The sequence below is a fragment of the Vanellus vanellus genome (assembly GCF_965231255.1).
Source record: "Vanellus vanellus genome assembly, chromosome: 13".
In the NCBI taxonomy this organism is placed as follows: domain Eukaryota; kingdom Metazoa; phylum Chordata; class Aves; order Charadriiformes; family Charadriidae; genus Vanellus; species Vanellus vanellus.
Window position 1 is genome coordinate 21,869,094 of NC_138918.1, and position 25,619 is coordinate 21,894,712.

Here is a 25,619-nt window from a genome sequence, read left to right on the forward strand (position 1 = left end):
GTCTGGCTTTATACTGGGGCATGACCAAATAAAGGGTTGGCTGGGCTCCTGGGATTGTTCATCATAAAAATCTGCCTTTTTCAGCTCTAGAAGCTTGTAGTAAAATTCGGAACCAGGCAGGTTATACCACAGAAAGGTCCTGAGGGCCTATAATCACAGCATCCATTTTGCCTCTTCTCTTGCCTCCTAGTTCAAAGTGGAACCGTGCAAGCAATTACCTTGACTGTATTTTCTACATGTCCCCTTTTGGTCCAGGTTTGCTTCTGGAGATGCCAAACTGAGCTACAGTGAGGATGACAAGGAACATTTTCAATTCAAAGACATCAGGGATGGGTTCAGCTCGACCTTTGAGAAGATCGTTGAGTCTGACCTTATGAAGGGTACATACTACAGCAGCTTGGACTCTTTGGACGTCCTCTCTCTCACAGACGAGACAGACAGCTGTGTCAGTTTTGAGGCCCCACTCACCCCATTGATCCAGCAAAGGGTCAAGGAAAGCCCAGAGCTCTTGGAGCAGAAACTGGTAGCCCATCAGAGAGAAGCCCTTCACCACATGGCTGCTGATAAGCAAGAGCAGGCAGCAGCAAAGCCAGCAGAGGGGGATTTTGGGAGCCCTCTCAGGCACTCAATTACCAGCAGCAGGTCGGAGAATGTGCTGAGTCGGTTGTCCTTGAAGAGTATCCCAAATGGGTTCCACGTGGAAGGGTCAGAGGAAGATGCCACCAAGATCATTAACTCCATCAGGTAAGGCAGGCTGGGATTTCCTTGGGCAAAGGGCTCCTTGTCTTACAGGGTCCCAGTCCAGGAGCAAGACTCAGAGGACATGATAGAGACGGAGCTGCTTTTTTTCCCCTTGTGCTTCTTCTCATATGCTGTCATGGCAGAGAGGCCAAACACCAACAGGAAAAGCTCTCCTACTCGTAGGACTACAGCTGGGGAGCAAGCTCTCATGGTGTTAAACGAGCCAGTCAACCTCTGTCTGAGTCCTCCCTGTTCTGAATCCCAGGACCCCAAACTGCATGTGAGCTGCAGGGTCCTGTAGGAGCCCTGTGAGACCAAGAAAAGCCAAGACTCAGCACTTTATGTTCACCTTTGCTCTGGAGGTCACCACCTGGCTGGTGGTCACCTGGCTGCTCACCACCATTCACCTGGCTGCTCACAAATCCCATCTGTTCTTATAGCAGGCAAAGCTGAGGCTTCTCTGGGCAGATCACAGCCTTGTCTGCCTGATATCTGGAAAAGCCCTTGGCAGGTTGGAGGCAGTCAGGCACACACCCCAGTGTGCTCTGAAGTGCAGGAAAACCTCAAGGTTTCACTTAGGACTGGGTGCCCCTGTAGAGGCCTCCCCAAAGGTTCTTCTGCAAGCAGTGAGGAGATCAGCAGAGACTTCATCCTCCGGGCCAGCTCAGACCCAAACCATTGTCCCTGGGAGGCAGCAGCTTATCTGCAGGCAGCCTCTTGCATGAGGAAGCCAGGTGATGAGCAGCCAGGTCATGGGAGAGCTGGAGCAAGGAGGTATGTCCAGCTAGCTATCAGGCCTTCAATGAGTCACACTGCCCAAAAATGTGCAAATAAGTGCCATAATGCTATAACTGGCCTTAGGCAAGAAAGTAGAGGTGCACCCTCACCTGGATGGTGTCAGTGAGGCTGCTCAGTGTCTTGTTTGTGGGAAAAGCTGGCCACAACACCAGCTGGGAGAGGAGCAGCCCACCAGGGACAGCAGGTCTGCTGCCAGTCCCATTGGCATGATTTGTACAAGTGCAGTTTCGCATTCTCAGCAAATAATCTGAACTGAAAAGCATACGATCTAGCCCTAAGATTTCCTGAATGTCCACAGCTCTGACAGAACTTGGTATCCTTTTCCATACCAGAGAGAGAAAGCTTTAAAAGGTGTTGGGGCTGCTTGCTTTCAATGGATACATCCTCATTTCTCAGGGAGAAGTCACCTTCCCTTCAATCTTTTTTTACAAATTTGAAATTAAACTGTACTATTTCATTTGATCTGAAATGAAAGAGGGTTTGTCCAATGTCCAGTTCACAAATGTGGTGTTGGGTTTTTTTTTGTATTTTTCAGTTAGGACAAGAAGAAATCAAAATGTGGCATTTTCTGTGGGTTTCATCAGGTCACATTGCTGCTCCTTGAATTGTTTCTTGTTTCTGTGTAGTGACGCCAGCTTGAAAGACGCACTGTCAGACTCCGACTCTGACATGGGCAGCACGGAGCAGCTTGACCAGGGCAGCACAGACACCTTGGCGAACGGCTGCAGGGCGGATAGCGAGGCTGCCAAGAGGCTGGCCAAGCGCCTTTACAACCTCGAAGGGTTCAAGCGCTGCGATGTGGCACGCCAGCTTGGGAAAAAGTAAGTGGGGCTTTGGGTTGCAGCCAACCCTATGAGGGGGTTGACTGAGATGGCAGCATTGAGCATGGCCAGCAGAAACACAGCTGTGGTGGGGAGCTTCTGAGGGAGCAATGGTCGCGATGGGAGGAGAGAGTAAAGGCAGGAAGGGACAAGCTGTCGCAAGGGCTTTACAGGTGGAGTTGGGGCTGTTGGAGATCCTTGTGGTTGAACCTGGTCCAAGTCTAATGCCCTTGCAATCTGAATCCTGCAAGTTCTTTGCATGTATTGGGCATTAACTGCCACAAGCTGCTGCCCACCAGAACCAAGAGCTTCCTGCGTTTGGCGAGGGCCCAGCAAGACCCTGCCTAAAGCAATCCCCAGAATAAAGGGTTTGGGATCCAGACCTGGATCTGTACTGGGCTCTCTGCCAGTCCCCAGGTTTTTACTGTCTGCACCTCAAAATCTTCTTGCTGCAGTGCCTCCTGACCCAGTCTGTATAGATGACATGAAGGGTTTGATGGAGAGCCAGGTACACACTGGAGGTCCAAGCACCTCAGCTGGTAGATTTGCCTAGGTAAGGCAGAAGGCAAATAAAAAGTATTTATTCAAAAGTGGGAGAGTCTCTAAGAGACAGAGTAACAGTAAGGAATGTAGCAGTAACAGATTATTTTAGGATGCCAGTGGGTGTGAGGACACCAATCCCCATCATCCTTCTCCTGGATCAGATATAACCTGTGTTGCTGGGGTTTTTTTTATGTCCTTGAAATGTCTCACTCTTGTCCAGATCAGCAGGACACAACTGTCCCTCAGCAAATACCCAAGCTTTCAGTACCAAGGATTGTCTGTGACTCCCAGCTTAGTCCTGGGACAGAAGGAGACCACAAATGATCACCTAGAGAGGATCTTTGTGACACCAGAAACATCCTTGTTCTTCTCTTTTGCTGTGGTTCTTGGAGCAGGTGCATTGCTGGTCAGGTCTAGCATCCTTCTCCTTTCTGGCAAATTTGCCATGCCACCTTACTGAGTGGGGGAAGTTTCAAGCAACTGGTCTCTGGGGGTGCATCTGAGTGTGTCCCTTTGCTAGTTCCTGCAACCCTTACTCACACTGCAATCCTCACCCGTTGGAAATCTGTTTGGTGACCCACATTTGGGAATTGCCACAGCCTTTAAAAGAAAATTTCTGGTTTGATCAGCTGGGTTTTTGACATCTGAATCATTTCCCAGCGCAAGAATTGGGTAGAGCTGCAGGATCTTGGATGAAGCAGGTGGATTTGCAGAGCAGGAAAGGAAGAAGGATGAGGATAGGTGTGTTTTAAGTCAGTCTTGCTCACTTACAACAATGTAAGACCAACCTTCAGTGGTGGGAGCAGGGTAAGTTTAAGTGATGCTTTGAGGCAAGCTTCATGTAGGAGGTGGACTGGCTAGGAGGGTTGTTCAAAAAGTAAAATCTTAAAGCCTTTTAACTCATTTTAAACTCTTCTTTTTTCTTTGTGAATATTGGCAATTTTCTCAAAAAAAAACAAAACCAAAACCCAACCCAAAACCAAACCAAACCCAAAACAATTCATCATTGTCAAACAAGTAGAAAAGGCGTGATGAACAAGGAAATGGAGGTTGGATATCTCCAAATAGTTTCTTTCCAGCTGACACAATTCTGTGGAGTTAGCCTCAAATCCAGAAATTACCTTTGCCTCTCTGAAGAGCATGTATTTTGGCAACCAAACTCTCCACGGAAGATACTTGTTGCTGGATTTGTCTGTGGCATTGTCTCAGCTCCGTCACTACCCACAGTCACACGTTTCTTGCAGGATGGAGGTTGAACTGTCTCAGCTGCCAGACCATGAAGATGGTAGTGCCAAGCATTTCCATGCAAGGTTTCCCAGGAGAGCACTGTGCTCACGCCACCGCGCAGGCAGTGACAGAGCAGGCAGCAGAGCACAGTTTCAGCACTGCAGTGCACTGAGCTAGGGGTCTGTCAGAGTCCGATGGGATGTATGGCATGGGCACACAGTGTATTTTCCTCCCCTGCAGATTAGGTGAATATTACTTAGTCAAACTTCTTATGGACAATCTTTTTTTTTTTTTGACCCAGGTGACTGTAGCACAAAAAAGACCCTGGACAATACAGGCTTAGCTCTGTAGGACAGTGTGATTCAGGCTGTAAAACAACACACATCTGTCCACGTCCAGCCACGCAGGAATGAAACTGGGAGGTCAGTAAGCACGCTTGGTGCCTGGACCTTCCCAAACCAGGCAGAGGGAGGAAGCATCAAGTTGGGATGTAAGGTGAGAGGAGGTCTGTAGAGGCTGGCTGTGTGGCAGGGCCACCAGCCACAGGATGCCGGACATGTCACCATGGTAAATGCTTTGCTGTTCTTGTGGGAATGTCTCTGTTGTGTCTGAGCTGCATGGTGGAAGTCTCACCCGTTCCTGCAAGAGGGGCTGGGAATGGCACAGAGAGAGAGGCCAATTCTTGAATGAGGAAACCAGAGCAAGCACCTAAGCTCACCTTTGTGTAGGCCATGGTCTTGCCCTGGCCAGCATTGGAGCTCTGTGTCCCAGGCACGCCTGGGGCTTGTTAAGTGGCTCTGGAGCTCAGGGAGAAGGGTCCCATCAATGTCACTGAGCCCTTGGCTAGACATAGGAGTTTGTTGCTTCCTGGGGGCTGGCTGCCTTCAGGTCTCCTGGAACACTGGCAGAGCTGGCAGTCCCTGCCTGGAGCTTTTCCAAGCAGAAAGGAACGAAGTGAGACACACAAGAAGGTGTGATGGGCACCCAGCCTGAGGACTGTTCGCACCACAGCAGCTGGCACAGACCACTTGTCCTGAGGGCCACAAATTCCCTATGGACTCCTGGCCTTCAGCAAGACCTGGTGAGCTGAAGGACAGGCAGCAAGGCCTGCCTACCTTCCTGGACTGCCCTGATGGGAGAGTAAGGTGAAGGGGAGCTCCCACCCACCTTCATCCTGCCTGACTATAGATCTAGTTAGGAATGTAAATTAGCATGTAGCTCCCAGTGTAGGCCATGGAGACATCTCAAGAGCAATTCAGCACACTCAAGCTCTGTGCTGGGCTATAGATATGCCAAGTCTTTTGGCTTTAGGGAGCCTTGGGCAAGGCTGGTCCTTCAAGGCCAGCTTGAGTTAAGTGGGGGGAGTCAGGCACTCTTCTTCCCTGTTGATTGCTGCAGTAGGTGGCAGTTGTTGCTGTGTGCCCAGTGCCCAAAGTGCCTAAGCAGATTCTCAGGAGACCTGGTAAATAGGTGCCCAAACATAAGGAATCAGACCTTTTCTTCTGGGAGACCTCAACTGCAAGAGTGAGGTGGGACCTGACCTGTGGAAGGCAGAGCACTGGCTAGTTCCCAGTAATGGAACAGCCAATGCATGAGGTCTTCTGTAGACTTAGAGCCAAGAGGATCCCAGAGGAGGCCTGGGGCTTGCTTGGTTCTGCTCATTCTTTGGCACAGGGGTGAAGATGTGGTGACGTCTTCTTTCACAAACGTGTGGTCATCTTCTGCATCTCACATTACCTTGCTGTGAAGTGCCAGGACAAGTGGAGAAGTGTCCCTGGGAAGCTGGCAGGAATCTGCGCACCAATCATTGTGGCACTGCTTCAGACAGACTAACCCCGGGGCCCGTGAGCACATGTTCTTTCCCAGAGCTCGCAATCCCAAATAATAAGATTGTTTTATGAGTGTCAGGCCTTGTGGCTTCACATATCTTTTAAAGTCTCCTGCACAAACTCCAGCACCAATACTTATTTCCTGCCTCTCAAAACTCAGCTTGGACCTCTGCCCTGAAGCTGTCACTCTGCTCTGCCTGATCCTGCTGTGTGTCATGCTTCCTAACAGCATCCATGCCAGAGGCTTTACAGCATCCACCTCACAGCAGATGATGAAACAATGCTGGAGGACAAGCAATGAATTCTGCCTGTACCGTGTTCCGGGGTGAAACTGGATGTGCAACACTTAGAAATATGGTTTTCATTCTGTGGAGAGAAGGAAGAGGAATTGTATATGGCAAAGGCTGAGCATGTTGAGATCATCTCCCATTTCTTGCCAACGTTCATTAATTATTCTTGCACTTCTGCTACCTGAGTTGTGCAGATAAAGGAACTTAGCAGCACCCACTCTGGCTTTAAAGGCAACACATCTCCAAGCATCCTTCAAAAATGTGGCCTGGGAATGGTTTCTGGAGAAGCATTCAGGGATGAGCAGGGCCAGAAGCTCAGCTGAGCTCTCTTGATCCAGTTCCCAGGGGCATCCATCTGACGTGCAAGCAAGGTGTTGTGGTGAGAGGGCAGGATGGGAGCCAAGATGGAGTGGAGAGCAGGAATATTGCAGTAAGGAGGAGGGGACCAGCTCCAGCAATGGGAGAGGACTAGGTAAGACAGAAGGTGCCCGATGAGCACTGGACATCCTTATGGCCTCCTCCTCCCGACTGGTTTAGGAGGAGGCTTTGCCTGGCCAGCAGCACAGCAGAAAGGGGCACTGGCAGCCCATACCTCTCATTCTCAGGTGTCTAGGGCTGGCAGCAGCAGTGCTAGGCTGTGGGCACGTTAGGGCCCTTTGGAGGTCTTCCAGCAGCACTTCAAGACAGAAGAAAGTACCCCTGGGTCTGGGATCATGTCTGCAGTGTCTTGCTGGGGGTTTGGGCTGGCCAGGAGGCAGCAGTCTGCTGTTCCTCTTGTAGACAGTGTCTCCTTCCCTGATGAAAGGGCTGACTACTCCCTCTTTAATTACAGTAACGAATTTAGCAAGTTGGTAGCAGAGGAGTATCTCAGCTTCTTTGACTTCACTGGCCTGACCCTTGACAAAGCACTCAGGTGAGCTGGTCTCTGGCACTCCCGCGTAGGGCCTGGGCTGGGCAGAGTGGAGCAGCGCGGTGGGTTTCTCCTCCAGGCTTCCTGACGCCATGGAGGCTGTCCATGTGATAGGAGCAGGGACTTGGGGGGAGCTCCAGGTTGTCATTTAATCTTTGCTTTGGTGTCACGTTTGGCACAAGGTACTGCCACCAAAAGTGGGCTTCGACAGGAGGGCCCACAGCCTGCTTCCCCATGGTGGAGTGCAGCTTTCCCAGGAATCCCATCCCGTACAAAATCAGAGCAAGTGGGAGCAACTTCTTCCCTTGGGATGGACAACCCACCCTGGTGCCGTCAAGCCAGAGGTGGATCACAGCTGGCAGCATGTTTCCCTACGCAGCTCAGAGCTGGCTCCGTAGACACCTTTTGCATTGCACCTGCAGGGGCCCAGGGATGCGCAGGCTGGGGGGAGGACGCAGGCCTTCCTAGTAGCTCCGAGGACCCCTTTTCTGTCTCCCTCCTTAGCATGGATGCTGCCTAGCGGATTCATCCATGACATCTTTAAGTATCACTTTCTCTTTGCAGGACGTTCTTGAAAGCGTTCCCACTGATGGGAGAGACGCAAGAGCGGGAGCGGGTGCTGATTCATTTCTCCCGGCGATATTGCCAGTGCAACCCAGAGGAGAGCACGTCTGAAGGTACCACTTTCTTTCCCTGGCTCTAGTGTCCCTTGCACACTCACAGTGCACCTGTGTCACACAGCCTGAGTGTAAAACCAGCCATCCACAGCTGGGCCTGAGCAGCACCCACGGGGCAGGCAAGGCTGCAGCTTCTCCCTTTCTCTGGCATCCTGCCCTGCTGGTTGTCCCTGCCCTGGGAGGGACTGGGGACACCGGGTGCTGCACTGACACCCCCAAGAGAGCCAGCTGAGTCCCCTCAGGATCTGAGAGTCTGACTGTGGGCTCCCAGGGAGCCTTGTCCTCTTGTATGAGCTGTGCTGAAGATAAGCTCCTCAGCTATAGTCTGGATCAGTGGCCATGCTTTGCCCAGCCACCAAGGGAGATGGTGAGTGGTTCTCAGGGGTTGCAAATTACTGCAGTTGTGGCTTGCAAAGTGGTTGCCGGCAGTGGGCAAATAAGTGGCTGGTGCTAGCTCAGCCCAAGACCATGTCCACTGAATGGAAGAAGACACTTCCATGCAGACTGAGGAATGCTGTTGGCTTGCCACGCACAGAGGTTGTGTTCCTTGCATCTACAACTGCAGAAGGAGAAAGCACAATTAGGTAAAATTCTTGGCTCACCGGAGTTGCAGATTTTCTTAGCTACTTTCATCCCCTCCCGATATTTTATTTTTAAGTTAAATATAGTTTCTTCTGACATTTTAAAATGGGAAAGGTCATTCCTGGTACACATGTGCACATGCACACATCCAGACATGAGCGTGTCCATGTTTGCACTTAGACAAATGCCTCTACACTCCTGCTTACAGGCATCTAGAAATGCACCCATGAGTGGAAATCAGGCTGCTGACCTGACAGCAGTGCCAGTTGTTCCTCCTCCACCTCTTCAGCATGCGATATGCCACTTGTGTCTGAGAGTTCCTGCTTGTCTCCGTCTTGCAGGCTTCCCAAATAGCAGCAGTGCCTAGTGTGGCTTGAACCCTCCAGTCCCTCTGTCAAGCTAACTGGACACAAGCTGTTCTCAAAACAGAATGACCTCTTTGCTTTGATCAGTGTTATCCCGATAAAGTACAGGTTTAGATTGCATTTCCCTGTGTTTGATGTTCTCCTCCGCTGATCCAAAGAGGACCTTCCCCAGTGAAGGACCCTCCACCTGTAGATATTAAGCTGCAGGCTGAATTTTCAGCAGCAGTTCCCAACTGAAATATCCCAAATGCCCAGTCCTGACCCCTCTTCAACACCTCCCCCTGGAAGTGTTCCCCAACCATATTGCGTCGACCTCCACTCCTACAGACAAGGGTCTTGGGACCCTTTCTCCCCCTAAGGGTCCTCAGGTGTCTAACAGCCACTGTGAGGGCATGCACGCACCAACTTGAGCAGAGGCTGAGCTGGAGCACAGAGGGTCAGATCTCTGACTCCATCCCACACCCTTCAGCATGAGGGTGTTTGGAGGGCAGTGAGTAATCAAACAAAACGCAAGCTTTGCCATGGCAACATGGGTGACAAAGCTGCTGATGGAGCCATGCTACAGCAACTGTTCAGAAGAGAAATTAGATCCCAGTTCTGAACACTCTGTGAGAAGGTGCCTGCTAATGCAAACAATAATGAAGCCAGAAAGTAAAACTCTTCCATGGCCCTTAGTGGAGATGTCACTGTTCTGGTAGGACCCACATAAAAAATGTTACACTCCTGAACAGTACAAAACTATTAAGACTAAGGAAAACTGGATCTGAAACACATTACTGCTGCTGCTGTCATAACCTATTCATTAATATTTAGGGCCACAGCATTGCCTGTGATGGTGGCAGCACATTTCACAAGGCTGGGCAGGACCACCATTTGCTCTGGATCTGCAGACTAAATGTAAACTCAGTGAGTCCCACGCAGGACAGAGCTGCGCTCAGTACTGGAATTGAATGGGGCTCGAAAAATACAATTGTAATCCAAGTACTACTTGAAGCTGATGCAATGAAGGGAAGCAAAGTGGCTCCTTCAGGTCACATCTTTTGCAGATACTGCAAAAGCATGCACTAGATATGTGGTAATTTGAGGAAGTTATTGCAAGCTCTTTCTTCAGGAAGTAGTTCCTTCTTGTTACATCCAGCCTTAACTTGCAAAGGATCTTCCACCAAGATGAAATCTGAGCCACTGTGTTATCTAGATTTCTAAAGAAACACCTCTGGCTGTGGTGGTCTATTGGCATAGAGGCATGATAGAGTCAAGACAGTTCTGTCTGGAGATGTTCAGGTGGCTGAGAAGGTCTTAAAACCCTCTAAGACATTTCAGGGCATTGCTACATGCTGATTCCGTAACTCCTCCACTGATGGAAACACTGGTGGAACCACTGATGGAACCATGGGTCACTTCAGCCTGTATGATAGGATACTGCAGATGAGGGTGGCAGAAGCTCTGACCTGCTGACTAGGGTGGCTCATTTTTCTCCCAGAGAGAAATGTGTCATGGACACATTATGAGTGCTTTCCTGTACTGATGAAGCCCCGACATGGAAGAACTATATGGTTGTCTTGTGACACTATGTGAGCCAAGAGCAAAAGTAAATGAAACTGAGACAAACAACAGCAAGAGAATAGCAGGTTTTGGGACACCAGCTCCACCTTGGGGCCGTGTGGGACATGTTTTACCTGACCAAAGTCATACAGTAAAGCCACGTGGAGTTGTCAGCCCAGAGAACCTCCCACAGAGACTCCAAAATATACAGTGGGGAGGCACATTGTCCTAAGCCCAAATCTGCTTCTTGGGAAAGTGAAGGAAGGAAGTGATCAGTTTCTTAGGAACTGATTCTCTCTTGAAGGGGGATGTCCATCACACCATGTCCCCAAGACTGTTAGCCCTCATAGAGAAATAGGTGATGTTCCCATGAGAAATGTTCCTTCCCCAGAGACCATGGTTCTTCCAGGAAAGGGATAAGCTCATGTGCTCTGTTGCTTTCATCCTGGGCTCGTGTGTTTGGTTGTCTTTAGCTGGCAGTGTTTAGAGCTTGGGCTTGAGCATGGGGTGCTCAGGGCTTGTCAGTACTCCACACAAATGGTGCCATTGTTTAGTGGCTGACTGGGATGGGGACGGGCCAGAGCTAGCTCTCTGTGGCTGCACATCTATCTACCCCCACAAGAGGAGACCAGTGTCACTTCCCCAGCCGCGCCTCGGGGTAAGTCACAGCCTGACCATAGGGCACCAATTCACAGAGCAGCGTGCACAAGGGAGATAAACCAGGAGCATCATGTCATGTCTGGCTTGGTCTGTGGAGCAGCCCATCCGTGTGAGTACACCAAGTCATGCCAAGAGTAGGGCCAAAGACCAATCCTGCACTATTTCTGCCCCTGCCTCCTCCCTGGTGCTCTTTGGGCCTTTTCTGATATCCTTGTAAGGACCAGTTCACGTGCCAGAGTGCATTTGCATCTCACTGTTGTGAGGTGGTGCATGGAGACTGGTCTCTTGACCTTGAACAGCTTCAGGACACAGCGTAGTTTTGAAATAACAACAAGCCACCAGGCTACCTAGTACAGAAGAGGGTGCTGTGCTGTCTCAAATGGAAATAAAACTTCATGTGAGTTTTATTAAGTCAGAGAGCCAAAAATGCTGCTGTCATTTGTAGTAGTAATGTTTGTTGAACAACTCAATAGCTTATAGGGTGCCCAGGAATGATGGCTGAAGACCTCAGGACAAACCCCTGAGTTCACTGTCATCAACTGGGGGAAACTAGCTCTGTTTGCTGGGATCTCTGCCCCATTCTGCAACAGCATTGGCCAAAATGGATATGGAGGAAGACTCAGCAAGAAGTCTGGTCTTTAGAAAGCCATTTACAAAACTGCTTTAAAGCCAATTACCCAGTGATCATTTCAGGAAAAGGTAAAGTTTGAAGGAAAAGAGGATTTATTCATTTTTTTAACTATCTTGTGCAGCTGAAAGAAACAAGTATTCTTTAAGGCCCCCAGGCATAGCAGCTAGCCTTCATTCTGCAATGGGTGGGCTGCCAAGACAGCAAACATCGAAACCACGTGGGAAGGGGAGTAATCACAGCCATCTGACTGTTGTGTGTTTCAGATGGGATTCATACACTCACCTGTGCCCTGATGCTGCTAAACACAGACCTTCACGGCCACGTAAGTAGTGCTCGGAGATGCATCCTTCCTTTTTTCCCTTTCCAGTATAGAGGTCTGCCCCCTTATGCAGGATGTGTTGCTGGAAAATTGAGATAGGTCAGCAGACAGTACTCTGACCAGCTCCAGTGGGAATTTTGGGTGCCAATCCCAGACCTGGGGACAGTCTTCATAGTGTCACTCCACCCTCAAGCCACAGGCATACATATCTCCTGCTGACACCAGTTACAGGCACAGGCAATGCAGCTTTCTTCCCAAACCTGTTGCACACATCAGCCCTGTCCCAGAAGGTCTCATGGAGGGGTCTTCACCACCAGTCTCTGTGAGGCTGGCAAGCAGCAGCAGCAATTGTGCTGCTGTTTCTTGTGGTGCAGAAACCCAAGTCTCCTCTCATCCCAGAAACTGCTGCAAAGGATTCAGTGGTTTCATACAGGTGTAGATTTCACATTTCCTTCCCAAAATACAGAGTATTTCCCAGCTGTTTCTTTTCCCCAAGATGTAACAGCCAGCCGCTGGAGAGTTTCATATCAGAGAGGCCTCTGGACAAAGAGCAGGGTGAGCAGAACTCATTGCCCAAAGGTGTGGTTGAAAAACAGCAGAGGCTGTTAAGAAAATCTCTCATCACCTTTTAGAGGCTTTTTTAGGCAGGATAGGTTGGATTTGTTCCTAAAAGGTCAACCAGAGTGTAGAGAGGAGAGCAGAGTGGGAGGAAAAATAACTGCAGAGGGAAGATGGATGGGACTGAGCATAGAGGGCAGCACTGGGACATTGTGTACTCTTGGAGACCCCAGCCATAGCGTTCATCTGGGAGTATGCATGGACTCTGCAGCCTTCTCAGTGCTGTGGAAGTATATAGGCACCATTGACCCAGATCTCCTCCCTGCTCTCCAGCCTTATGGTACAGGCATAGAGCACGGCTGTGAGCTTTAGGGGGCCGTGGCCCCTTTACAGGAGTAGAGGGGCTCCTCAAGTCTCGGGTCATTGAAATACTTTCTTTCATAGCCCCTCTGAAGCCCACACCTGGAGCCACAGAATCCCCAGAAGTTGTGTGAAGGTGGAGGGGGCATGGGGGGACAGCTTGTTATAGGAGCCCATACATGTGAAACCTACACACCCTTTTTCTGCTCCACAATCCCATGATTTCCAAGCTGTATCATCAGAGTCCTCTTCTGCCTCCAGCTGGTAACAATTTGTTTTGCATCTGCAGAGACTTCCCTGATTTTCTCTTCATTAGCCTGCTAATGAGGGGACAGTAGGCTATAACCTAGCTCTTTTTTTGCATACTGGTTTATAAACACCTTTGAGAGGAGCTTTTATCTGTGCGGGGTGGGAAGAGGATATTGTATGAGTGCTCTTCAACTATGAAGGCAAAGATGCAAAGGCCACCAGCTTCACCGGTGCCATCCTGACAGTCCACCTGGGAGACCCTCCCCATCATTACAGCACAGATACTGCTTCATGACAAGGTTTGAACACAGCAGTCAGTGAAGGGAATTACTGGTCTCAGCAAGAGCATCCTTTCCAGATGTGCACAGTGGCCTGCACCAAGCTGATTACAGCTGCTGCAGCCTCATCCTTTGGGGAACGGGCAGCCTATGACCAACTTTTGCACTGGCCACTGGGTCTGTTGCCACCCACATGGTTGCCAGTAACATGTCTAGCCAAAGTGTCTCTGCATGCAGTGGGATAGCAGTGGGGACAGCTTCTGGGAGGGTCTCACCCAGCATTCATCCTTCCGCCAAAATGGTTAGAGCCAAGGAAATATTTTCATAAAAGTATTTCCTGCAAAAGCAAAAGCAGCATTGTGGCAGAAGGCAAACTATGCAACTTCACTCCAAAATAATCTTATTTTATTTGTGTTTTTTTTTTTTTTTTAATTAAAAAAAATCCAAAATAAGTCTCTGGGAAGAGAGAAATTATTGACAAGGCAAAAAAACCCCTAAACCTCACCATTTCTATTTTTCATTGGCAAGCTGGCTAAGAGGCCTGGTAAGAAGAAATGATTTTTTTGCCAGGTGTAGAAATGCCTGAGCTTTTCACTGAGAAATCTTCTCTTTATTTTTCTGCATGTGTAACATTAATTTCTTCTTCTCCTTCTCCTCCTTTTTTTTTTTTTTTTTTTTCTTTCTTCTGCTCCTGGAACCTCTCTTTCTGCTCTTTAACCCTTTACCAGGTGGTAAGTGCAGTCATTCTAGTGTTTTTTTTTTTAAAGCACTGCCATTTCACTTGTTTTTTTCTGTGTTAAAAAAAAAAAAAAAAAATTGTTTGTCTGGATTCCTAAGTGGTTGTGCAGTGTCCTTCACTACTTAGCAACCCATTAGCAGCTGATATGCATTACATGAAATTCTCCTTGTGTAAAGAAACCTCCATAAAATGCAGTGTACCTGGGATTGTGTGACTTGATCTCTCACCCCTTTTTGTTAAAGATGCCGTCATGATATTGCATATCACTTTTCATTTTATTCCCTTTTTTAATATTGTGTGTGTTTCAGTGTTTTACTGTGCATTGCCATGGAGTGGGAAATTCCTTTGGTTAGGAAAGGGTGGTTGATGTGTCCCTGTAAAGTAGCAGTTCCCTACATCGGTGTCTCTAGAATGAGCTAGTCATTCCAGCAGTGACCATCACATATACTGAGTTCAGGCTTAAAAGTAATGAGACTGGCTTTAAAACATGAGATTTGTACCTGGCCACACCAGAGTTTTGCCTTAGTACTGTTGATTTTCTACCACAGGTGCACTCAGACCCTGTCCCTAACTGTCCAGAAAACTTACTGTCTTTAAAATGAGACACTCCATTTTCATACAATCACCTGGACTTGGTGTTTAAAAGCCAGCAGTCACCAACAAACATTACAAGCCTTGTGGTATAATCCAGTTTGTTGGCACTCTCTACCTTGCTCTGGTGGTGCTGTTTGAGCTCCAGGAGATCTTACGAGAAAGTAAGCACTCCTCTGCTCCATCTCTGCCTCTTGGAGACAAAGCTTTGGGATGCCTCCTTTTCAACCGTCAGTGTTATCCCTCCTTGTTCAGAACTGCTGGCCACGGAAAGACACCGATAAATCAACACCTATGCATCCAGCACTCACGGTTGCATTTTGGTATTTTAGCAAATCCCAGCTTCTGGAGTCGCATTGTAAGGTGACAAGCTTTAGCATTTGTTCAAAATGTAGGCCAGCACCTCTCATGCCACTGAACAAAGCTTGAAATGGGACCCCTGGCAGCTCCTAACTCCACATGTCCATCGCTATTAATCTTGCAAACCCTGTGATATTCTCCTTAAGCCAAGCTTATGGTTTGGTTTTAGCAATAGTGATGTGTTAGTAACACTGGGAGAGCTGAAGAGCTCTGAGATACGAGCAGCTGCTGGCATCACCTGCAGAGTGACACCAGTCTGCCCACAGCAGCTTTATGTGGCCCAGGGTTCATTGGTACCCAAAGTTTGTGGGTTTGTTCCCTGCAGCGACATGATTTTGTTTCTGCAGCCTAGAACACATCCGCTACCAGATCCCTTGGTCCAGTCAGACCAAAGACCCTCACTTCATGATGAAGTATAAATGTAGTTGTTTGTGGTTTTTCCCCTGAAGATGAGCATTTGGGAAGAGATCAAAAGAGCCTGAGTGAAAACAGGGCCTGCTAGGGGCATGATGCTCATGCTGGGGAGCTCACAGGAGATGTACCCCAGTCACCACTTTGCAGCTGAGACATTTGATGCCTAGGGCCTCCAGCCCACAAGCTCAAGTGGTTTAACACCTCACAGAGGGAGTACTGGGGACAGCACCCCAGATAGCCACCCTTTATGGCCTCTGGCCCCCAGGAACCTAGTTCTCCTCCTGGGTTTTCACATGGCACCTGCTTTTCCCACTGAGCACCAGCTCCATACTCACCTGCCCAGCCTCCTAATGCTGGGACTTGGCAACAGCCAAGGAATGCCAGCCTACACTCCAGAGTCTTCTGGAGGTGGATAGAGCCACCCTAGACACTTCAGGTGATGGTCTGCGATCATCTTAGGTGAAACAGCCCGGCAGCAGATGGCTGAGGCCCAGAGGAGGCAAGAACCCAACTATAAACAGGGGATTTACACTTGATTGAAACAATGGGACGGCGGGATCAGCCCTGTCCACCCACCATCAGATCAACCTCATTCTTCCGGATTTATTCTCTAACCACCGTTGTGCACCTTGTCTCTGCATCTCTCCATTCTTATACACTCTCTGCACTCATCCACCTCTGTCCACCCATTCCCATACTGTCTCTACCCATTCATCTAACTACCCATTCCTTCTCATCTATTTAATCCACTGTTCACTCGCTGTCCATCCAAGCACACCATGGTGCTAGCTGATTGTCTGACAGTGAATTCTCATGCTTTGCTGCATGGCCTGGAGCAAGCAAAGATGGGATGAAGTTCTCCGCCAGGGGGACATTTCAGGAATAGTAGATACGATTGGCTGTGAAGCAGTCTTGTTGGCTTGTTCTATTGCTGGTAAGTGACTGACACACCACAAAAAAGCAAAATGTCCTCATCTGTGTGGCTGGCCGGAAATGAAGATGCGTCTCCCTACCCAGATGTCCCAGTTCAGTAAGAGACATAAAAAATCTGAACACTGAGCTTTGAGGTGTGCAGATATATTCCCCTGGAGATTATGTCCACATAAAATCATAGAATGGTTTACGTTGGAAGGGATCTTAAAGATCAACTAGTTCCAACCCCCCTGCCATGGGCAGGGGCACCTCCCCCCAGCCCAGGTTGCTCCAAGCCCTGTCCAACCTGGCCTTGAACACCTCTAGGGATGGGGCAGCCACAGCTTCTCTGGGCAACCTGCGCCAGGGGCTCACCATGCTCAGAGTGAAGAATTTCTTCTTTATATCTAATCTAAATCTACTGTCTTTCAGTTTAAAGCCATTACCCCTGTTACTCACATCACATGTGATGATTTTGCTGAATCAGCAAGATAGCCTACTGGTAAGAAGACACCCCACTGCACTCTCCTACTGGCCCTTTCCAGAGTTGTTCCTGGGATTCCCCATACTTGCTAAATACTGTTGTAGTGTGCGAAAGCTCAGGCAGGCCCTGGTGCTGGTGCCATTGATGATGAGGCACTTGTGATCACAGAACTCTTCCTTTGCGAGTGTTGATCAAGTGAAGCTGCAAAGTCCCTGTCCTGAAGTGGGTTTTTGTTTTCTCTGTTCAGCTGGTGTTGATTTGGAGGCCCTTGCAGGGCTTTGTATTTGAGTGGCTGGCTCCAGCCCATTTCTCAAAGCAGTGAGCTGAAGTGTTAAAATACTGTTGACTTGAGGTTGCATTGCATCTGAGCCACCCCAGCATCCTGTGCTGAATCCTACTGACAGCCACCCTGAATCCTGCCCCTGACTCTGCAGTGCTTCAACAACCTTGTCCAACAAGCAGATTCACAGGATTAGCATCCTTGCTGGAGCTTTCTCATCACCTCTTCTCGTTGCCAGAGAAAGGGCATGTTTTCATCCTTCTCAATTGCTCAGCAATTAGCTGCTTTTCCACAGTGTGGCTGCTGTCTCAGTTTGAGCTCAGAGATCTTCTTGTGCAAAAGAAAGAGACAGAGCACAGAATAAAAAAGAAGCCAACCCCTGGGATTAATATATGTCCTGGATGCAATATGCAAGAAACCCAAAGAAGGGCCTGCAAGGCTGGTAACTTCTGCCACTTTATCTCACTGTATCCACTCACTTCCTAAAATGTAAAATGTGTTGGCCTCTGCATTCCTTGCTGGATCACTGCAACAAGATCTCCACAGGCAGAAAGACCTGTGCTGTGCGCTCTGCCTTCCTGCCTCAAGGCAGGGGTTGTAGTAGTCACCTTCTCTCTACGCAAAGTAATTTGGTGCCTCAAGGTCTCAGGCAACATATCTACCTCACCTCCAAACCTCCTCCCTCGTGGAAGTTCATTACTGCATTTTTTTATGCACTCTCTCACCCTCCTTCCTTTCTCCATCCACACACCCCTGTGCTGCTGGTGTGTTGGTACTTTTGGCTGTAATTCGCCGGCCAGCAAGTGCATAAATCTCTCTTCCCTTTGCTGAAAAAACTTAGGGTGCCTGCAGGTTTCCCGGCAGCTCTTCTGCAGCTAGTCTACCCACTGAGCACTAGCTGGCAGTAGCCTCTAGCTATGGCGTCCACTTATGGGCATCGTCCGTGGGGCTCCCCTGTGAGAAAGCAAAGATGGCTGAGACTGCGTGTTCTGCTGCACCGTGTCCCCAGGCACTGCAGATTTGTAACTGCTTTATCCCTCTTTTTCTTGATCTCTCAAGGGTGCCAGCTCATCTGGAGCTGGCACCAACAGGAGGCATAATTAAGAGTATCAGGCAGAGCTGCTCAAAGGCAGCACCGGCTCCCTGTGTACTATGTCTGCACACACAGATGGCAGGTGTGGGGGGGGGCACTGTGGGCTAATCCCAAAGCCTCACTCTTTGCTGATGCTTTCACTTGGGAAGAAACCTCCAGGTCATTTGTTGTGCATGTTTGTGGGCAGGGGTTTCTTGCATCGATCTCTTTCAAGAGGTTGTTCTCTTGCATGGGGACACATCTTGCCGGGTAGGGCATGTCCTATATCATCTGCTGCAGCTTCATCCCCTCCCAGTGACCCAGTGAGGCCCTTCTTCCTTACTGAGTCCTTAAGCAGGGTCCTGGCTCTGCTGTTCTTGGCCATCCTCCCAAGTCCTCCTGGATGGCCACCCGGTCGGTACCTTGATGCAAAGCCCACCCAGCATCAGGATGCTGTTGGGATCCTTAGGACTGCTGGTGGCAGCTCGTGCTCTCCTCTCACTAACTCCCTTGTCCACTCCATGTGATGTCACCATGGTGTCCATCCTTGGGGACTTCACTCCAGCGTTGAAGGCTGCAATATGACATGGCAATGGAGACACCTATCTTTCCTTTGTAGTATCAGACTCCTTTTTCTGAACCCTACAAGTCCCACTGACTCCTCTACACCTCTACTCCAGTCCTTCAGAGAGGTAGGATTGCAGGGAGAGGCTTGGAAAAAGGCTACCTGCCTCCAGTTCCTCGACTCTTGCAGTCTGAGAAAGCGATTCAGGGGTAAAGAATTTGGGAAAACAGATGCCACAGACTGATATCAGGGATGTCAGATGACCTGGCAGCATCAGCACCAAATAGTCTTGGCATTAGTGAGTGATGAACGTGTTCCAGGTTGCAAGATTCTCCCAGTGTACGTGTATTGCCCTCACATGCCACAGCACTCAAGTTCACACCGTACCAGTAGCTGGATCATCTCTCTTCGTAATGGCAATCAAAAATAATAGTTTCCGTGAAGGACGAGTCATTGCCCAATGCTGGCTATCTTCAGATGCTGACACTGCATGCTCACACAATTTCACACACGGCAGGCTTGGATACCCATCCAAGCGTTGGAATTTCAAGGCAGTGTGAGTGCTTGTCTTGAGTTTTGACCCACAGACCCTGTACCAGCACCAACCTGGAGACCAGAGGTGAGATCACTTAGAAAGTTTGGAGCAAGAGCCGGAGAGGTTATTTTCAGGTGTTTTATCTCCACCATTAAAAAAGAGGTCATTTGAAACATTTGGGTGCTGGCATGAGCAAATAAAGCAAGGAGCCCAATAGAAAATCAGAGCAGAAGACCTTTTAGCTTTGAGGTCTTGAGGCAAACCCAGGCTTCACCGCTTCATATAAAATTGTTCTTTAAAAAGACACTCTGAAGAAAGTCAAAACTCTCCAGAAGTTTAATGAGCTGCTTCTTTGCTTTACAGAATATTGGCAAAAAGATGTCATGTCAACAGTTCATAACAAACCTGGATGGGCTGAATGATGGGAAGGACTTTGCAAAGGATTTGCTGAAGGTAACGTGATATAAATAGACAGTGGGATACTGACATTATTATTGTAGTGCCACCTAGTCCTGCTGGGACACTCTGAGCCCTTGGATCAGCATTTTCCGATGCACAATTGTTTCATTAGAAGAATTGTAACCCGTGTGAATAGCTTCTGCTAACTTGCAGTGAGCCACCAGAGATCTGTTCCCTGGTGGTATTTTGTCCAGATTTGTGGCATATCTGCTCTCAGAGCATACCAGGGGTCCCACTCCTCTATGGTAGCTCTGTGATGCCCCAGACAATGCACAGAACAAGGTACCTCCCACCTCCAAATACGATCATCTGGCACTGATACTTTTCTCTGCCTTCACTTCCATGTAATTAGATGTAGTGGTCCAACACAACTAGTTCAATACCATTGGTTAAACACCCCAAAGTGAGTATTTCCTCCTTCCACATCGTTTAACACCACCACTGTTGTCTGCACCTGCTGCAGGTCCGGCAGCCTGACCTGGATTTTGCTGTATGGAAGGAGGTTGAAATGACCACTGCCACATCAGGGGTGTCACATCATGCTTTAGATGATGCCCCTGCCTCCCAGCAGACCTCACACCACCCCAACCCTCAGTATGTTCAGGGCCACCTCCCATTCTGCTTTCCTAGCCCTTTCCTGCTTCTTTCCCAGTGCCCCAGGGAAGCCACTGGAATTTGCCACAGGAGGAACTGGAAAAGCTGGTACCCAAGGTCATTCATCCCTCCCTTGCTTCTCAGGGCAGTGTTCAAGCCTCCACTGTCCCTTTCCCCTAGTTGAGACACTGGAGGTGTCTTGGCATACCTCAGAGTCTTCTACCATCTTTGTGTAGGCCAGGATTCACTCAGGACTAGGTGCAGCACCCAGAATTAGTAAAAAATGTCATATCCAACCTCCTGAGCAAGGCTGGCTGCCAGACCTCTCTTGCTGATGATGTGTCTAGTCCAATACCTGGCACAGAGACAAAAAAGAGTCTAGCAGGACAATAGTTGTCCTGCTCACTGGTGACTACTTCTCCAGGACAATTCAGCAAGGAAGGTATGTCTCCAAGAGCACAGACAGGGTGCGGAGACGATCTCCACAATCCAGACATGTCTTCCATGAGAGACACAGCTAATACCATGTTCTTGTTTCAGACACTATATAACTCCATCAAGAATGAGAAGCTGGAGTGGGCCATGTAAGTATACGTTAAGCATTTTAGAGATAGTGTGTCTTTCAAAGTAGCTGACAGGTCTTGAGTCATGTTTTTAGCCCCAGAAGCTCCCAGAACATTTCCTGCCAAGCCCTTAAGCACTGAAGTCCCTCCTGCAGGCAAGCTGGGTTTATTTATGGCTTAGACACAAAAGCAGACAGGGAAGTTGGTGGCAGTCTGTGAACACAGGGTCCACAGGCATGTTCTAAAGGAAAGGAATGCCCTCTTTTGTTTACTGTTACACCTATAAAATGCTGGTCCCTCTCCAGGTGCTTCAGAGGTCTTTGCACAAGTAGCTCAAGATCTGAGGTTATTTTGGTCACTGAGACTTTCCACCTCTTCCACATAGTTTCTTCTGGAAATAGTATCAGAGAATCACTGAGGCGGGAAGAGACTTTGTGAGATCTCTAGTCCAGCTGCCTTTTCAAAGTACGGTCAACATTGATTTCAGATCAGGATGCTCAGGGCTTTGTTCGGTTTGATCCTGAAAACCTCCAAGGACAGAGATCCCACAGCCCCTCTGGATCCATGAACCAATGATTAATTATTCTGAGAGTGACCGGTTTTTTTTATCCATTCAAAACCACTGTTATTTTTAATTATGCCCACTGTCTCTTTGTCCTCCTGCCATGCACCATAATGAAGAGCTTGGCTTTGTTTCCTCGATAACCTCCTCACATATTGGAAAGCTGCTATGACGTCCCCCAAAGCCTTCTCTTCTCTAGATTGAACAAGTCCAGTTCGCTTAGTCACTTCTTACATTGCAAGTGCTCCAGCCCCCAGGCATCTTGGTGGCCTCTGCTGAGCTCTCTCCACCTTTTTGGTGCCCTTTCCTGTATTGGGGGCCTAATACTCTTTACTGTATCAAGATATGATGTAATGAGTGCAGAGTAGAGGAGGATGATCACTTCTTTCAGCCTCCTCACTGTGCCGCTGTTACACAGCCCAGAACGCTCTTGGCCTCTGTTTCTGCCAGGACACACTGTCTGGCTTCTGTTCATCCTGCTGTTCACCATAAGCCCGAGGGCCTTTTCTGCAGAGCTGCTCCCCAGCCAGGCAGCCCTGGACAACCCTTCTGCAGGATCACTCCACCCCAGTGCAGTACTTGGGTTCTGCACTTAGTGAGGCTCCTGTCCCTCTCGAGTGGTGGCCCTGTACATCTCATTTTTATGTCATCCACAAACTTGATGAGATGTACTCTGTATCCTCCTCCAGATCATCATTTTTTTACCCTGAAACAAGTCTTGGAACAGCTAGCATGGTGGCCTCCACGACAGGTTCACACAGCACCTTCCTCAGTCCTTCTTCCCCTGCTCTGCTACCCACCTGCTGCCCAAAGCACTGGCTAGGACCCTCAGAGAGGGGTGTTCTCTGCTCTCCAGCCCCCCACCACTGCCGTGGGGAAGCCCATGACAGACCTGGGGCCTTAAGCTGACACAGTGGATATTTCTTTGTCGTCTCCTCTCTTCTTCTCTCTTCTTTCCTCTCCTCCTTAGCCTCAGACCTCTCTTGTCTCCAGAAGGTTGTGGGACTGAGTAAGACCTTCTGGGCCACTAGCTCCATCACCTGCTCCTCTCCTCATATTGTCCTGGCCAGAAAAGTGTCTGGAGACTGTTTGATCCTACATCCCTCCCCAGCTACCTGAGTCAAGCTTTGCAGAGCAGGAGCCTCCATTGCCAGCCATGCTCGGATGGCAGCAATGCTCACTGTGGTCCAGTGTCTCCTTCAGGAGGGACACAGCCAGCCGGTGGCCCTGTAAGGGCAATGGTTTCTTAGTGGGTTACATAGCATCGATTTCACTTTTAAAATAGTCTTGCATGGCATCTGCGTGAAAGCAGCAATGAGCTCTGCAGCAGAGACCGGGTCGCGGGTGGACATAGTCACGAGAGGGAGCTCTGTAGCTCTGCAGAAGGTGCCGGTGGGATGGTTTATGTAAGGGGAGTTCAGCAGAAGTGCATCTGCTGGCTGGATGCGGGCAGTGGTTACACAACGCCTGCCAGCACAGCCTCCCTGACTCGGGCACATCCCAGGGATGTCAGCCCCTGAGGTCCCTCCACAGCCGTGCAGTTCCAGTCAGCAGCATCTAGACCCCTTCCTGCCCTCCTCCACCCACCCCACTTGTATCGTTGCACCCCCTCATTCACCCCACACTGGCCTGGGACTTGCCTTGCTGCAGGGTGTCCTGCTTGGTTGCAGATGGACAGGCTGCAACACGACAGACCTCTCAGCTCCTCTGCTGTGGGACAGATGCTCCCTGACGTGGGGTACCTGATTCTGTTTCAGAGACGTGACACTGAGTCATAACCTTGCACAAGCAAGACACTCTTCTCCCTGCTCGCCTCTGCCTTCTGTCCTTGTGCATCCCAGGGAACGAAATGCCCTTGCTCACAAAGCCTAACTGGGCAGGCAGGTATACCACCATCATCCCAGCAGCAAGCAAGATCTCAGAGGAGTCCCTCTGGTGCAGCTCAGAGAACTGAACCCCACTAACTCCCCACCCAGGCATAGTGTTCTGGGCTCTGCCCAAGCCCCAGGACTCCTGTGGGTGCTGAGGAATGACAAATCATTCTTCTCTTCCAAAAAGTGTCTGATGCTTTGGCCATCTGCTTGCTGCAGGTAGGGAAGTGTGGTATTTTACTGCTCGCATCCCAGCTAGTGGATTTATCCCTGTGTCACTCCTCAGCTGAGGTTTGGTCCCAATCTAATCAGCAACCTAAGGTGACCACTCATAGCATTTAAACATTGACATGTATCACACTGGGCAGAAATTCCCTGTTTGCTCTCCCTCCTTAATGTCCCAGGGACATTGGGAAATACCACTTCCCATACAAGTTCTGATTTCTATGCGCCGGAGTAGGTTTTACTCCAAACAGGAAGAGCCAAGCTTGGTGACATCAGCAGACACTTCCCTAAGATGCTCAGCCCTTGCTGTCCAGGGTCCAGGACCAGGAGATCAGTGAGGAGAAGCAATTTTAATGGCAATGACCATCATTTCTTGCTCTCTGCTGGCCCGCCCTGAGGACATAAATGGGGAGCTGATGTATAACCTATTCCAGAGTTTGTGTTTTTTGATCGTGGCCCATCTCCCTAATGTCTGCAGAGCTTTTGTTCCTTAGAGATGCAGAGGACATTCCTCAAGCTCCTTCAGTATCTAGGAGGCCCCAGGGACTGCCTCTCAGAGGCTGAGAAATCCTGGTGATACCTGGTCTTCGGCAAAGAGCTTCCTTAAGCTTTGGGTTTAGGGCACAGAATTGGAGACTCCCTGTGAAATGCTTGTAGTCTTCAGCAATGGTGTGTCTGAAGTTTCCTGGTGTTCAGACAAGCACCCATTCCCTTACCTGTTTTGAGTAACCTCACAGTGGGACCATTGGGACCTTTACTTGCCACCAACACTACTCCTAGATCACCATCATTGGCACACTCTGTGTTACAGTCCCTGCATCTCCTCTCGTTTTCTTTCTCTGACTAGTCTTGTAATAAATAACTCTGAAACCAAAGCAGATAAGGCACACTGTGACCCGGCCCACATGTCCTCCACTCAATCTCTTCTCTGACTTTGTTTCCAAGTGATGAGGACGAGTTGAGGAAATCACTCTCGGAGCTGGTAGATGACAAATTCGGAGCCAGTGCGAAGAAAGTCACAAGGATTGTTGACAGCAGCAACCCCTTCCTGGACATCCCCCAAGCGCTGAACGCAGTCACCTACAAGCACGGTGTCCTCACGCGTAAAACCCATGCAGACATGGATGGGAAGAGAAGTACGTGTTAATGGGACAGAAGGAGGTGTGCCCTAGGTGGTACCAGAGCCTTGCCCTAGCCTTCTCCCTTGCTTTCCTGCTGAAGGCATTTCCTTACCACATCCCAGGGAACACAAGAGAGATCCCCAGATCCATGAATGCCAGGGCACAGGGAAAGGAGTGTGTTTTGAGGCATTTGTAGACATGAATGTTTTCAGGAGGCCTCAGTCTTCCCTTCTCACTGCCAAGGAATCTAGCAGTGCCTGTACCACACAGATAGACCTGGTCTTCCATCCTGTTCATGGGCATAATCCTGGATCCCACACTCTGAGAGATGGAATGAGGCTGGTTCCACAGCAGTTGTCCACCCCAGCCCTGGCCTTGGGGACAGTCTGGTCTTTGAAGCTTCGTTCCTGTCCATATTCTGCCATGTGCTGGAAACAGCTGCTGTGTGCTTGCTGGGCAACAGGACGCCTCATAGCTCTGCTGTCAGCATATGGGATTACAGGAAAGGTACAGGAAAATATTTCTGGGAACTGTTAATGAGCAGAGATTAATGGAACCTTGGATAACCCCTTTTGCTAATTGATATGACTGGCCCAGTCACCACAGCCGATTAAAAGTCTTGAGTAGAGATTACCACCAAAGGTCTCCCTTGCTTCCAGCATTTTCTTAATAGCCCATGCCTGGAGGATCAGATGTCTTGTGGTGAAGTAGATGGCTCCCCTCACCTCCCGCCCCTCTCCAGCTTCCAGCAAGCTCTCTGTCCCCAAGTCTGTCAAGATGGCTGGTGGTAATGCTCCCTCCCTAGTGGAACGGAAGCTGCCTTATCCAGGGTATGTCTGCCTAAATCATTTGAAACAGAGGAGCTCAGGGAATGTCTCTGCTTCTCAAGCAT

The 25,619-nt window shown here is 49.3% G+C and overlaps 1 protein-coding gene across 1 annotated transcript in view; it reads left to right on the plus strand.

Annotated features, from left to right (window-relative positions):
* The window catches only part of PSD2 (pleckstrin and Sec7 domain containing 2), a gene marked incomplete at its 5' end in the record, with an annotated part of 44,998 nt that overhangs the window by 8,270 nt on the left and 11,109 nt on the right, over positions 1 to 25,619 (plus strand). The window contains 8 exons of the mRNA XM_082489975.1: positions 256 to 744; positions 2,166 to 2,360; positions 7,082 to 7,162; positions 7,724 to 7,836; positions 11,880 to 11,938; positions 19,696 to 19,785; positions 20,926 to 20,969; positions 24,552 to 24,742. Of these exons, the coding sequence (XP_082346101.1) occupies positions 256 to 744; positions 2,166 to 2,360; positions 7,082 to 7,162; positions 7,724 to 7,836; positions 11,880 to 11,938; positions 19,696 to 19,785; positions 20,926 to 20,969; positions 24,552 to 24,742 (1,262 nt within the window). The remainder of the gene's footprint in view (positions 1 to 255; positions 745 to 2,165; positions 2,361 to 7,081; positions 7,163 to 7,723; positions 7,837 to 11,879; positions 11,939 to 19,695; positions 19,786 to 20,925; positions 20,970 to 24,551; positions 24,743 to 25,619) is intronic.